This window comes from Lactuca serriola, chromosome 8, assembly GCF_051521515.1.
Source record: "Lactuca serriola cultivar US96UC23 chromosome 8, Lser_US96UC23_V15, whole genome shotgun sequence".
NCBI lineage: Eukaryota > Viridiplantae > Streptophyta > Magnoliopsida > Asterales > Asteraceae > Lactuca > Lactuca serriola.
In genome coordinates this window covers 324,799,253-324,812,633 of record NC_136415.1, presented here as the reverse complement: position 1 = coordinate 324,812,633, position 13,381 = coordinate 324,799,253, and the positions used below count along the sequence as shown (strand labels likewise).

Here is a 13,381-nt window from a genome sequence, read left to right as displayed (position 1 = left end):
CATACCATACAAACACGTAACATACATACTGCCAGGCTATTCTGGGGTGCCTAACTACCCGGTACGGCCGTTCTGGGGTGCCGTCCTACCCGTGTCAAGCCATTCTGGGGTGCTGACTACCCATGTCAAGCCATTCTGGGGTGCTGACTACCCGTCGGTCCTAACAACCGACCACAGGGACTGGTCCCCTCATACTACCTCTATCGCATATAACATAACAAGCCAGCATGCAAACATATCATCATATACTGTCAGACGTATCTGGGGTGTCTGACTACCCTTCGGTCCTAACAACCGAACTCGACTACTATCACATACAACGTATCATGCTAGCATATAACATATCAGGTAGTAGTAAACCTAGATGATATCACAAAGACAACCATCTACCATACGTCTCCTACTGGTGGGTCGACGTTGTGGCCTTAGACCCACCGCTACTGGAAGGTAACTCACCTCGAAGTAGCTGCTGATCTGATCGGGAACTGACTGCCTACTGCTGCTGCTGCTCCGGAAATCCTCCGGCTGCAATTCCCACAATATACCCAATCAAACACTGCGCACTGACCTTTGGGTAAAAAGACCATTTTACCCCTGACCATGCCCTAAGTCAAAGTCAGAGTCAACTTTCAGTTGACCCGACTCGCCGAGTCCCTATCCAAACGACTGCCCTGAATCCCGATCCTACCCGTCGAGTTAGGCGACGACTCGACGGGTTTACCTTCTTAACCAATATTCAAGTCCTTCATCCTACTCGCCGAGTTGTATGAACAACTCGTCGAGTTCATCTTCATCCGATGAACACTGATGCTAAGACTCGCCGAGTTGTATGAACAACTCGGCGAGTCTCAAAGTCCATCTTCGTCCGAAGAACACTTATGCTGAGACTCGCCGAGTTGTATGAACAACTCGCCGAGTCTGTTCTTGATCTAAGGAGATTGCCTTGAACTCGCCGAGTCAGGGCATTGACTCGCCGAGTACCTCCATAGATGAGTTAAGCTTCCGACTTACTCAGTCACACCCCGTGACTCACTGCTCACTCGACACTACGAAAAGGGGACAAACTCGGAGACTCGCGAACAGACTCGCCGAGTCATATGAACGACTCGCCGAGTCGTTGCCATGCATCCACTAAATACACAGATTTGCTCGATTCCAGTCCATTCCATTCACAGATCTGGACTTCTAGGACACGAATCACACATAAAGTTTCCAACTTTACGTGTGGATATTCACCAATATGGATTTTAGGGCTCAAAATGTCTCAAAAGGGTAGATCTAGGGCTAACAAGCAACATGGGGCCATAAAGCTAACAGATCTGAGCTCCTGGAGCTCAATCTTGCCTAGATCCAGAGGCCAAACATCTTATTACGACATATAATGCACATACAAGCTTGGGGATTTGACCAAGAAGGACCCAAATGAAGTTTTAAGCATAGAATCATGGGGAAAACGGGTTATACCTCAAAGGAACTGCTGGAAGAACACAAATAATGCCTGGATGGCTTCCCTTCTTCTGGATCTACTTCCTTCCTCCTTCCAAACCTTCAAAAACACACACACTAACCTCAAACTCTCAAAGAATAGCTTAGAACGAGAGATACAGGGCTTTAAGGGTCAATGGGGGCCGGCTTGGGGCTGATAAGTCCTTTAAATAGGGTGCAAACCCCTGAAACTTAGGGTTTCATCCAACAGCTATGACTCGCCGAGTCCAGGATATGGACTCGCCGAGTCGCCAACTTAAACGTGTCCTGGGTCCCGCATCCACTCGGCGAGTCGGACCTATGACTCGCCGAGTCCAAGGCTAAAAGAAAGGAAATACTCAGATAACATTTACGTACCAGGAACCGGGTGCTACATGTTGATTTCGATTTATGGATGTTTTATGGTGATTTTACTTGTGTTTGATAATTAAAATCCTAGCATGTTGAAGTTCTAGTATATATATTGCTTATTAATCAAGTTCTGTGTGATAGATGGCCATTCTAGATGCATGAATTTGTTACCTAATTATTTATGATCTTTAAATAATTAGAGCTAGGATTAATCACATCTTAGATTAGGTAATTAAAGCTAGTAACTTTAACTGTGTTAGAAATCATAATTAATATTAATTTGTTCTTGGTTGCTTAACTTGATCATAGGATAGTAGCTATTAGATTTATCATCATAGTTCAGTTTGTGCTTATTATCAATTTGGTGTTTAACTTGTGTTTGATCATTGCATAGTAATTCATAAATTGATACATCTAGGTATTTGATCATAATAGCTAGTTAGTGAATTGGTAAATCAATATAATCCATCCACTAAAAGTCAACCACAGGAGAAGGTGAAATCGGAATTGAACAGAAGTACTCTTTAAATCTTGAAGTAGATTTGTTTTATTTTCTTTTTTAGTTGTTAATTTGATAATAGTTTGATTTAAGTTCTTCTGATCTTGCAAAATCAGCAAAATCCCTCAATTTAAGTTTGTTTCCTAGTTTAATTAGAAACAGTTATTTTAATTAATTAAATTCCGTTCATTGTGTTCTACACCCGACTTACCCAAACTATTCAATAATCCGACTAGGTACACTACCTATAGGTGCATAAAGTAGTTAAAATAATTAGGTTTATAAATTTAAAGCTATATAGTATATAAAGTGCACATCAATGCTTCATCTTCTATTTTGAATCCAAAACTATAAAAACTTCATCTAAAACAAGAGTGTCACGGCTGTAGATGATAATATCAAGAAAACGGCTGTAGGATTCGGGCAACGATGACAACAAGAACAAGGCCAAGTTTTCATCTTCATACTAAACATCTATATTCTCCAAGTTATTAACCAACTCTTTGAATGTGGAAATATATTCAGCTAAAGAACATCCTTTAATCATCTTGAGATTGAACAATCGTTGCTTTAGGTGCAAATTGTTTGGTAGACTCTTAGTCGTCAATAATTGTTCCAACTTTAACCATAAAGCACTCGTTGAAGTTTCTTGCAAAACATCATTTGAAAATTTCATACAAATCTGGGATCAAGCTTTTAAATCTTTCATCTCTTTATCTTCCTCCGCCCATGAAGTGGGCATCTTATCGAAACCCAAAAGCGTCTTGTGTAAATCTTTCTGAATAAGAGCATCTCTCATTTTTGCCATAGTGGAAACCTAATATTCGGATCCAACAACAAATTATCATATTGCATTGAAGACATGATCAATCAATTAAAAAACTAATCCGAACAAACTAATATTAAACTCGGAGCTCTGATACCAACTATGATAAAGAAAGAGGTTAAGGATGCACTAAAACGAAAAAGCCCTAATACATCTAATACCTATAATTTAGAACAAGTTTAGTATTTTAGGGATTGTGGTGGTGTTCATTTGATTAAGAGAGAGTGAGAGAACAAGAGATGGAACCAGAAGAAATGAGTGGGGTGGGGTGAGGATATTTTAATTTATTTTCTTTTTTTAAGTTAAAATTAGAAAGGAAAAAATATACAAAGATATAAAAAAAATGACAAATAAGTTATTTTGCAGGCTTAAGACCATGTTTTAGAAACCATAAGAACCAAATTTAAAAAAAATATATATATATATATATATATATATATATATATATATATATATATATATATATATATATATATATATATATATATATATATATATATATATATAAAATAAAAAAAAATTAAAAAAATTAAAAAAAAAAAAAAAAGGTTTAACAACTTTGTGACCTTTATATGTAATTTTGTCTTATAATACAACTAAGGAAAAGAGATTTGGCCCGAAGGCACCATAAAGTAGGTATTTTTGTAACCAATAAACAAATAGCTCTAGATAAACTGCATGGACACGAAACCGTCTGAGAGCGCGACAGATGTATGCTTTACCATTACAAAATCAAGATTTAATAATTATCATGCCTCATGTACGATTGTGATATGTGAAAGCGATAAGAATGTATATGATTGATGCTTTGATTTTTTTGATTCAAAACTATATTTAATGGACTAAATCGGTGTGCATTTCCATATATACAAACGCAGTTCTTTGATTCCACAACCAATCGTTAATCCTTGACCAGAATCTTCTTCTTCTTCTTCTTCGTGTAGTTACTGGAGCTTTACTGCGTTTAATCTATGTCGACGACTAAATTAAGCAGAACACATAGTATGCGTGAGCGTGTCGAAAACACTCTCTCCGCTCATCGCAACGAAATTGTTTCTCTCCTTTCCAGGTGATTCATTAAATTTCGTTTCGCGTTTCACGTTTTACATCAATTGATGCAGATTTTTAGGGTTTTATCTTGTTTGATTTGTGTATTTATGCGCTTTGCTTAGGTATGTGGCTCAGGGGAAGGCCATATTGCAACCCCATCAAATACTCGACGAACTTGAGAATGTCATCGGCGACGACGCTTCACGCAAGAAGCTTACTGAGGGTCCTTTCGGAGAAGTCCTAAAAACCGCGCAGGTAATAACCTAATTCCATTTCTAATCGTTAAACTACACCACTGCTTTTTTTTTTTTTCAGGTTAACATTTTGTATTGAAGTTCGCCCTTTCCATGATATTGATTATTGATACCTTTTCTGTTTTGTGGAATGATAGGAAGGCATAGTATTTCCTCCATTTGTAGCTTTAGCTGTTCGTCCACGACCTGGTGTTTGGGAGTACGTGCGTGTGGATGCATATCAACTGAGTGTTGAGCAGCTGAGTGTTTCAGAATATCTCGTGTTCAAGGAAGAACTTGTTGGGCAGTAAGTTGCCTCCACTTTCACTTTCAGATAGTCTCTGTTTTCAGATAGTTTTTTCATAAATTTAACTTGTTAATTACAGGTATAATAACTCTTATGTGCTTGAGCTTGATTTTGAGCCATTCAATTCTACATTTCCTCGACCAACTCGTTCTTCTTCAATTGGCAATGGAGTCCAGTTCCTCAACAGACACCTCTCTTCAAGCATGTTCCGCAGCAAAGATTGTCTGGAACCACTCCTTGATTTCCTTCGCACACACAGACACGATGGACATGTGATGATGTTGAATGACAGGATACACTCCATGACTAGACTTCAATCTTCTATGGTCAAAGCAGAGGATTATCTTTCAAAGCTTCCACCTGATACACCCTACTCCGAGTTTCAATACGAGTCAGCATCATCATCAGCATCTTTTTATAATTCTCTTCAACATCTTTCTTTTGCTTTCGTACATTTCAACTTGAAAATTTGAACGCAGATTGCAAGGATTGGGTTTCGAAAGAGGATGGGGAAATAACGCTGAAAGAATCCTTGAGATGATGCATCTTCTATCCGACATTCTTCAAGCTCCGGATCCTTCCATTCTGGAAACTTTTCTTGGTAGAATTCCAATGGTGTTTAATGTCGTCATATTATCAATTCATGGTTACTTTGGTCAAGCAAATGTTTTGGGCTTACCAGATACCGGTGGTCAGGTACATAAGTACATTCTTTTATAATTAATTCACTATGAATTTTGAATTTCATATCTTTATTATTTTATTTTTTTTCAAACACAGATTGTATATATACTGGACCAAGTTCGTGCCTTGGAAAATGAGATGCTTCTTAAATTAAAGCATCAGGGACTCGATATCAAACCCAAGATTCTGATTGTACGTATACTTTTATTTCTAATCCTGTTTTTAACAACATTCTACATTTTTTTTTTAAATTAAACTTTGTGATGTTGTAACTTATTTAAGGTGACTCGATTGACACCTGATGCAAAAGGTACTTCATGCAACCAGCGATTGGAGAGAGTTAGTGGAACTGAACACACCAATATACTGCGTGTTCCTTTCAGGACAGAGAAAGGGATTCTTAAAAAATGGATCTCAAGGTTTGATGTATGGCCTTATCTAGAGAAGTTTGCAGAGGTAAATTAAATTAAATTAAATCAATCAACCAAATTGAACTTTTATAGAATATTATTTCATTTTTAATGATATATGTTGTGTTACAGGATGCAGCTAGTGAGATTTCTGCTGAGTTACACGGTACTCCTGATCTTATAATTGGAAATTACAGCGATGGGAATCTTGTTGCCTCCTTGTTATCCTACAAAATGGGAGTAACTCAAGTAAGAAACCTTTTTCTTAAGATAAAAAACATCAACTCGTTTTCCACAATGTGGTGAAATTTTGTTATATTGACAAATGCAGTGCAACATTGCGCATGCTTTGGAGAAAACAAAGTACCCAGATTCGGATTTGTATTGGAAAAAATTCGATGACAAGTATCACTTTTCTTGTCAATTTACTGCTGACCTTCTAGCCATGAACAATGCAGATTTTATCATCACCAGCACATACCAAGAAATTGCAGGAACGTAAGTTTTTATGGTCAACAAAAATCCACGTCAGCATCAGCTTATGTTTGTTTTATAAAATAATTCATTTCAGGAAGAACACTGTTGGACAATACGAGAGTCATTCGTCTTTCACTCTCCCAGGGCTCTACAGGGTTGTTCATGGTATCGATGTCTTTGATCCAAAGTTCAATATCGTGTCTCCAGGGGCAGATATGTCCATTTACTTCTCATATACCGAAAAGGAAAAAAGACTTACATCCCTTCATACTACAATCGCAAAGCTGTTGTATGACCCTGAGCAAAACGAGACCCATGTGTAAGTCACCTTTTTCATTTTTGCTTTCTTTCAAGTTCAAATTGAAAGAGGGATAAAAAAAAGAATAATGAAATTTTGCAGTGGAAATCTAAAGGATCAATCGAAACCCATGATTTTTTCAATGGCAAGACTTGATCATGTGAAGAATATAAGTGGTCTGGTGGAGTGGTATGCTAAAAGTAGTAGACTCAGGGAACTGGCTAACCTTGTTGTGGTTGCTGGTTACATCAATGTGAAGAGGTCAAATGACAGAGAAGAAATTTCAGAAATTGAGAAAATGCATCAGCTTTTCAAGACATACAAATTAGAAGGTCATGTGCGATGGATTTCAGCCCAAACAAACCGTGCTCAAAATGGTGAACTTTACCGCTATATTGCTGATGGAAGGGGCATTTTCGTCCAGGTATAATATGTTTACTGATGGCGAAAGTTAACATGTTTGCCCTTCGTTTTAATAAAACGTTTCTTGTGTCTGTGGTATTGTGTGTGTTAGCCTGCTTTTTATGAAGCTTTTGGGCTTACAGTGGTGGAGTCCATGACATGTGGGCTTCCAACATTTGCCACGTGTCATGGTGGCCCAGCTGAGATTATTGAAGATGGCGTGTCAGGTTTCCATATTGACCCGTATCATCCAGATAGTGCAGCAGTAACTATGGTTAATTTTTTTCAAAAATGCAAGGAGGATCCGACTTATTGGGTGAAGATATCTGAAGGAGGACTTAAAAGAATACATGAAAGGCAATAAATATATCTCATATCATATCAAATTAAATAAAAAAACTGATGCTTCTTCAAGAGTTGAATTGAGAATTTTTATAATGTTGTAGGTACACGTGGAAGATTTACTCTGAACGTTTGATAACATTAGCTGGAGTTTATAGCTTCTGGAAATATGTGTCAAAACTCGATAGGCGTGAAATTAGACGTTATCTTGAGATGTTCTACATTCTTAAGTTTCGTGATCTGGTGAGCTTTTTTTACAAAACAAAATTGTTAAGGAATCACAATTGAGATAAATTTTATTAATTCAAGATGCTTTCAAAGAACTACACTCAACCAATTTTATAGTACGAATCTAAATTTGGCTGGTATTGCCTAGTTACCTAAAATTCAATAGGTCACACGATTTATGGAAATCGCCTGATTTTATTTACAACTAAAAGTGATTAATTTAAATTGGGAATTGAGACAAAATTGGAGGTCTAAGAAGCGAAATTGGCTCCAATGGGTTGCTTTGTAATGGGCCTCCGGTCCATTAAAGCTTTCCATTCATATAAAGTGGGCCTTATCAATCTTGTTGTTTCATATCATTTACAGTTTAAGAACTTAAGTATACATAACTAATTTGGTGTATATTATTTCAGGTGAAATCCGTTCCACGAGCTGTAGATGATGAGCCATAAAGATTCTACTCTCCTCTCCAATAACTATAAGCAGATTGCTGCTATGTAGTTGGGTGAGCTCCTTCCAATAATGTTCAATTAAGATCTAATTATATAATTTGCGAAAAGAATATTCAAGTCCAGGGTTTGTATAAAAAATAAAGGCATTTGAAATAAATAGCCTTTCTATTGTCAAACTGGTTTTAGTTTAGTAATTAGTACAATTAGTACAAGTAATTAATAAATAGTTGCATCAAGGTTTGTTCATGAACAGATTGAGATTGAATAATGTTGTAAAGAGAGCATTGATTGGGATATAAAGTGAAGTCGTATATGCTTCGTTGGGGACAGCAGGGGTAGGAATGTCTTCACGTTGTAGTTAACATGGGAATGGATGGATTTGATACACATTTTTTTTCTTTATTGGACCCGGACCCGGACCCATGTTAATTTTTTTCATCATGTCATGTCTGACACAACTGGAAATTTGCAGCCTTTTAGCCACACCACGTGATACGCACAACCCCTCATCCTATCTCCTTTAATTACTTTAAAGTTTAAAGAGTTTTGATGGGTCAAATCTCGTTGGGCTCCACACCAACGGTAACACTATAATCCTACTACTCTGCTACTTTCAACATTTTCCCTTTTTTATTTCTTGGAATTATTATCCTATCCGTCTCCATTTTCCATACTTCATTCCAATAATACCGGTGACTGTCTTTATTTGTCATTTTACCATTTCTTCACAAGTGTAGACCTGCTACCATACCAATTCAAACTTTAAGCCTTTTATGCACAAATATTATACTAGTCTTTTTTTTTTTTTTTTTCTTAGAAGGGTAACTAACTCTTATCCGTGTTCACATATTGACAACTTCTTCTTTTTTGTACATAATAAACCAACTAACTTGTTTTAACTGTTTAAATTACACTGATATTACCGGTTAATACCTGTTTTAACCGGTAACTCAAAGGGAAAATGACTTAGGAGGGTAACTACCTTTTATCCGTGTTCACATATTGGCAACTTTTTATTTTTTGTACATAAGAAATCAACTAATTTATTTTAACTGTGTAACATCCCAAAAATCATGAACAAAAATTTCGTTTTTAATTTAATACTAAAACCATAATTGTCAAACCATTAATTTAATACTCCTACATCGGGCCTCGCCCGACATCAGGCCCCGTCTGCCATCGAGCCCCGCTCGGTATACAGATCTGTCTCTCTTAGACCCCGCCCACTAAACACATGAAATCATATAACATGTTAACACATAAAGAAACATACTCTACCGTATCATTGCCTGAGAAACATACTCTGCTAATAATAAGATACGGAACTTCGTCCGTACTCAACTAGTTCCAGCCAGGGCTTTAGCAGTGCAAGGTGAGTCTCCTCACTATGTGAATTGGTCTAAGACCACAATGTCAGCCCATGTAGTCTATGAGTAGGAAGACCCGGGGGTTAGCCCTAGGCATTGGATGCTAGTATGTTATTCCAGACCAAGGTCGGATGTCGGGTGGGTGCCCGAGGAATGTTTGCATGTTAGATTATACTTGTTGTCTGTGTGATACTTGTATGTGTCTGGTAAGGAGGTGAGTGTGGGCGAGGTCCCATATCTCATCACTAGCTGAGTACGGACGATGTTCTGTATCTCATTATTAGCAGAGTATGTTTCTTTGGACAAGGATACAGTAGAGTATGTTTCTTTATGTGTTAGCATGTTATATGATTGTATGTGTTTAGCGGGCGGGGCCTGGAGACAAGCGGGGCCTGGAGACAGGCGGGGGCCTAAGAGTGGCAGACTTGTATACCGAGCGAGGCTCGATGCCAGGCAGGGCCTCATGCTGGGCGGGGCCCGATGTCGGAGTATTAAATTAATGGTTTGACAATTATGGTTTTAGTATTAAATTAAAAATGAAATTGTTGGTCATGATTTTTGGGATGTTACACTGTTATACAAGTTAGTTGTTTTCTTATGTACAAAAAATAAAAAGTTGCCAACATGTGAAAACGGATAAGAGGTAGTTACCCTCATAAGTCATTTTCCCTTTAAGTTACCTGTTAAAACATGTATTAGCCGGTAATATTTGTGTAATTTAAACAGTTAAAACAAGTTAGTTGCTTTATTAAGTATAAAAAAGAAGTTGTCAATATGTAAACACGGATAAAAGGTAATTACCCTCCTAAGTCATTTTTTTTTTTTTTCCGTTAAAAACCTTTTTATTTGCTACGAATGATATCAATAATAGTAAAATGCCCAACAATCTACTACTACCCAATAATAGATAACACAATGTTACACTAGATATCTCCTCCATATAAAAGGTTTTATTTATTATACATCATTATTTTATTACACATCATTATGTTACACTAGATATCTCCTCCAATAATACAATGTCACTCAATAATAGAGACTTTGTTTTATTGATGTTATTTGATTTTTTTTATCATCCATTTTATTAAAAAGGGAAAGTGAATTTTAGTCAGGAGTGTTGGTTACTTGATGGCATACATCTTTTTTATCATCCATTTTATTAAAAAGGGAAAGTGAATTTTAGTTATGTAGTGTTGGTTATTTGATCGCATACATCTTTTTTATCATCCATTTTATTAAAAAGAGAAAGTGAATTTTAGTCATGAGTGTTGGTTACTTGATCGCATACATCTTTTTTATCATCCATTTTATTAAAAAGGGAAAGTGAATTTTAGTTATGTAGAGTTGGTTATTTGATCACATACACCATCTTTTTTTATGGCAACTGCCTTGTTTTTTAAAGGCGGATGCTGCATTACATAAATGAATATTTTTACCAAAAAAGTGTAAAAAGTAAAGCAGCAAACGGCAAGAAATAGAGAAAATTATATAAAAAAGAGTAAGTAGCGCGTGTACTAGAAAAACCATAAATAAAAAACATTCATTCATGCGAGAGAATTCATACGGCTACACTAATAACGCCGGTTCTTGTACGCAAGCTTACAATTAATTGCATCGAATTGTGCTAAAGAAAAAATCACTTGAAACTAGTAAATCCATCCAATAATAATATATTTATAAATATATTGCATTTTTGTTCTCAGGGCTCGAGGAATTTTGGTTTTTTTTTTCCATCCATTACCTCTTAATAATTGTGTTTTACCCTTCCACCTTCCAATCGTTTAGTTAGTTGACAAATTCCTCTAAAGCTGCCCAAACGAGTGAGCCAAGTAAGACAACGCCCCAACAAGTGGCGCGTTAATGTAAGTCGCCGGTTCAGACTGAAAATAATCAGACCGGACATCCGGGAAGTGATCATGCTCATCCGGTCCACCAACCACAGCCCCAATCAATACATTCGGGTTAGGAATCTCCGAATGCATGATCGAGAATCCAGACCCACACTCGATCTTCGCCGGATGTGCAGAGATAGACGGGAGTGACGATCCTCTGTGGTGGATCCTTAACGGGTATCGTGGACCATATCCCACCATGTAAGACATCTTCAACGGATTATCCCCAAGCAAGTAATCCACCTGTTTCTTCGCAATCGCTCGAAGCCGTTTAGGGGTCACAATCGACCCACCGCAGTTCACAACCTTCCGGGCTTGCGTCAAGTACTTGGCGTAAGTCACGAGTAAGAAGGAAGCTGACGTCACATACTGCATATTAGAGTCGTCCATTTTAAACAAAAGCCCCCCTGGTGTGAATTCGGATTGAGAAAAGGGTGCCCCTGGAATCAGTGAACATATGAAGCTATCCGCATGACCTTTGTAGTCATGGAGCGATTGGAGCTTTTGTACTAGAAAAGCCTGTCAAATAAATTAATTAATAAAAATGAATCAATAATACTTATACAAGTTTCAAGCTTTTAAGTACCTTGGAGAGAAGAACCCTAGCACCAGCATGTTTATTATCCCAGCCAAATGTGTTATCGGTTTCAGCAGCTCCTAGGGTTAGGCCATTTGCTTGAATGTAGTTGAGGTATTTCGGGCTCCTTGTTGCTTTCTGTAACCATGCTGCTCCCCATAACAGTTCATCTTCGTATCCAGAATAGGAGCAATAGTAGGGGCAAACAAATTTTTTCAGCCCGTTGCTGTAGGACCCTCTATACTTATCAGCAAACTCAAACACCTAATGTTGTCATATGAACTAAGGCTTATTAAAAAAATAAATAAAAATCCACTTCTACTCTTATCAGAAATGGAACAGTAATCTCTGAATGTGTACTTACACTAATGGCCCTCTTGAGTAGAAGCTTAGAGTAAGTCCGGTCAGACTTTCTGAAAACCAAAGAAGCAGACGCAAGTGCAGCAGCTGTTTCAGCGGCCACCTCTGTTCCAGGGGTATTTCTGTCAATCTTTATCACTGTTCTAGGAGTGTCCATGTCTTCAGGTCTCTCCCAACAGGCATGATCTTTTGTTGCGTCACCCACCTTCAATTCATTGATTTACAAACAAAATCTTTAAATACAGAGAAAAACAGAAAAAAAAAACAGAGCACTGAAAATAATCTAAGTAAATACCTGAACATATATAACATCTGGTTCTGCAGTAGCTTTGAGTAGATAATCGGTAGCCCAACGAATAGCTTCTTTGGCATTTCCCAGCTCGCCTTTCATCAACCCCCCAAATTCAAGCACACTCCATGACAACATTGTGGTGGTGAAGGCCATCGGAAACCCAAACTTGATGTTGTCACCTGCATCGTAGTACCCACCAACTAAATCCACCTGCATTGTCAAATTTCACCAAAATTAGAAACAGAAGAACAAAAGTTGAAAATGTCGAGTTCGGATCTCCGATTACAATGTCAGTTTAGTAGGGAGGAGGAAATGATATACTTTCATGGCTGCTCCGTCTGAAAGACCGGAGTTTTTTCTCCAAGTCATCCTCTGGTTTGGGGGAAGTTTGCCGGACCTTTGGCCTTCAAAGAAAATGAGGGATTTGGTGAGGGCGTCTTTGTAGTTGTGGGAGGCGACGCGGCGGGGGCTGTGGGCGGGGGAAGACCTGACGGTGACGGCGACGGAGATTAGAAACAGAAGGAAGAGGATTCGGGGAAGAGATGAGGAGGAAGGAGGAGGAGCCATTTTTGGGGTTTACCCTTGAGAGGTGTTTGGGAAGTTGGAAGCTAAATGTGAAAAAAGGAGTGGGAAAGTGAGGTGTTTATAAAGAGGAAAAGCGGCGTTACAATTAACGTCCTGCTTTTCAGCTTTTGTTAAAGATAGTTAAGTACTTAAGGCAATGCCAACACTCCACACCCTGTTTACCCTGAGTATCATCTATATAAATATACAATAATAATGAAATTAAATAAATAACTTTCCAACAGGTAACCAACATAGTTAACTAACTACAAAAACAATTATAGT

At 37.7% G+C, this 13,381-nt stretch overlaps 2 protein-coding genes across 4 annotated transcripts; one reads left to right on the top strand and one right to left on the bottom strand.

Annotated features, from left to right (window-relative positions):
* Positions 1 to 3,853: 3,853 nt before the first annotated feature.
* Positions 3,854 to 8,433, top strand: SUS3 (sucrose synthase 3). 3 transcript variants are annotated; one of them, XM_079013631.1, is made up of 15 exons: positions 3,854 to 3,872; positions 4,106 to 4,230; positions 4,334 to 4,466; positions 4,603 to 4,751; positions 4,831 to 5,142; positions 5,231 to 5,447; positions 5,532 to 5,627; positions 5,718 to 5,891; positions 5,978 to 6,094; positions 6,177 to 6,343; positions 6,417 to 6,641; positions 6,723 to 7,044; positions 7,135 to 7,379; positions 7,469 to 7,607; positions 8,006 to 8,433. In XM_079013631.1, exons 2-15 carry the CDS (start codon positions 4,133 to 4,135, stop codon positions 8,042 to 8,044), a joined length of 2,433 nt encoding a protein of 810 aa, XP_078869757.1. In that variant the 5' UTR covers positions 3,854 to 3,872; positions 4,106 to 4,132; the 3' UTR covers positions 8,045 to 8,433. The 3 variants fall into 3 exon arrangements, with proteins under 3 accessions (XP_078869757.1, XP_078869756.1, XP_078869755.1); XM_079013630.1 differs by lacking the exon at positions 3,854 to 3,872 and adding an exon at positions 3,935 to 3,953; XM_079013629.1 differs by lacking the exon at positions 3,854 to 3,872 and having other exon boundaries at positions 4,018 to 4,230.
* A 2,504-nt stretch (positions 8,434 to 10,937) lies between these two features.
* On the bottom strand, positions 10,938 to 13,154 carry LOC145065782 (endoglucanase 17-like). The gene is made up of 5 exons (XM_079012860.1): positions 12,854 to 13,154; positions 12,536 to 12,742; positions 12,245 to 12,445; positions 11,890 to 12,144; positions 10,938 to 11,822 (listed from the first exon to the last, which is right to left on the bottom strand). The coding sequence occupies exons 1-5, from the start codon at positions 13,097 to 13,099 to the stop codon at positions 11,214 to 11,216; spliced, it is 1,518 nt and encodes a 505-aa protein (XP_078868986.1). The 5' UTR covers positions 13,100 to 13,154; the 3' UTR covers positions 10,938 to 11,213.
* Between the last annotated feature and the right edge of the window lie 227 nt (positions 13,155 to 13,381).

What these genes read in the sequence shown, in the direction of transcription:
- SUS3 (XM_079013631.1), top strand. Translation starts at nt 4,133, where the DNA reads ATGTCGACGACTAAATTAAGCAGAACACATAGTATGCGTGAGCGTGTC. An exon ending in ATTGTTTCTCTCCTTTCCAG is followed by an intron (nt 4,231 to 4,333) that starts GTGATTCATTAA and finishes CGCTTTGCTTAG; the next exon opens with GTATGTGGCTCAGGGGAAGG. An exon ending in TTCTTAAGTTTCGTGATCTG is followed by an intron (nt 7,608 to 8,005) that starts GTGAGCTTTTTT and finishes ATATTATTTCAG; the next exon opens with GTGAAATCCGTTCCACGAGC.
- LOC145065782 (XM_079012860.1), bottom strand. Translation starts at nt 13,099, where the DNA reads ATGGCTCCTCCTCCTTCCTCCTCATCTCTTCCCCGAATCCTCTTCCTT. An exon ending in CAGATGTTATATATGTTCAG is followed by an intron (nt 12,446 to 12,535) that starts GTATTTACTTAG and finishes AATGAATTGAAG; the next exon opens with GTGGGTGACGCAACAAAAGA. An exon ending in CTAGGGTTCTTCTCTCCAAG is followed by an intron (nt 11,823 to 11,889) that starts GTACTTAAAAGC and finishes TTTATTTGACAG; the next exon opens with GCTTTTCTAGTACAAAAGCT.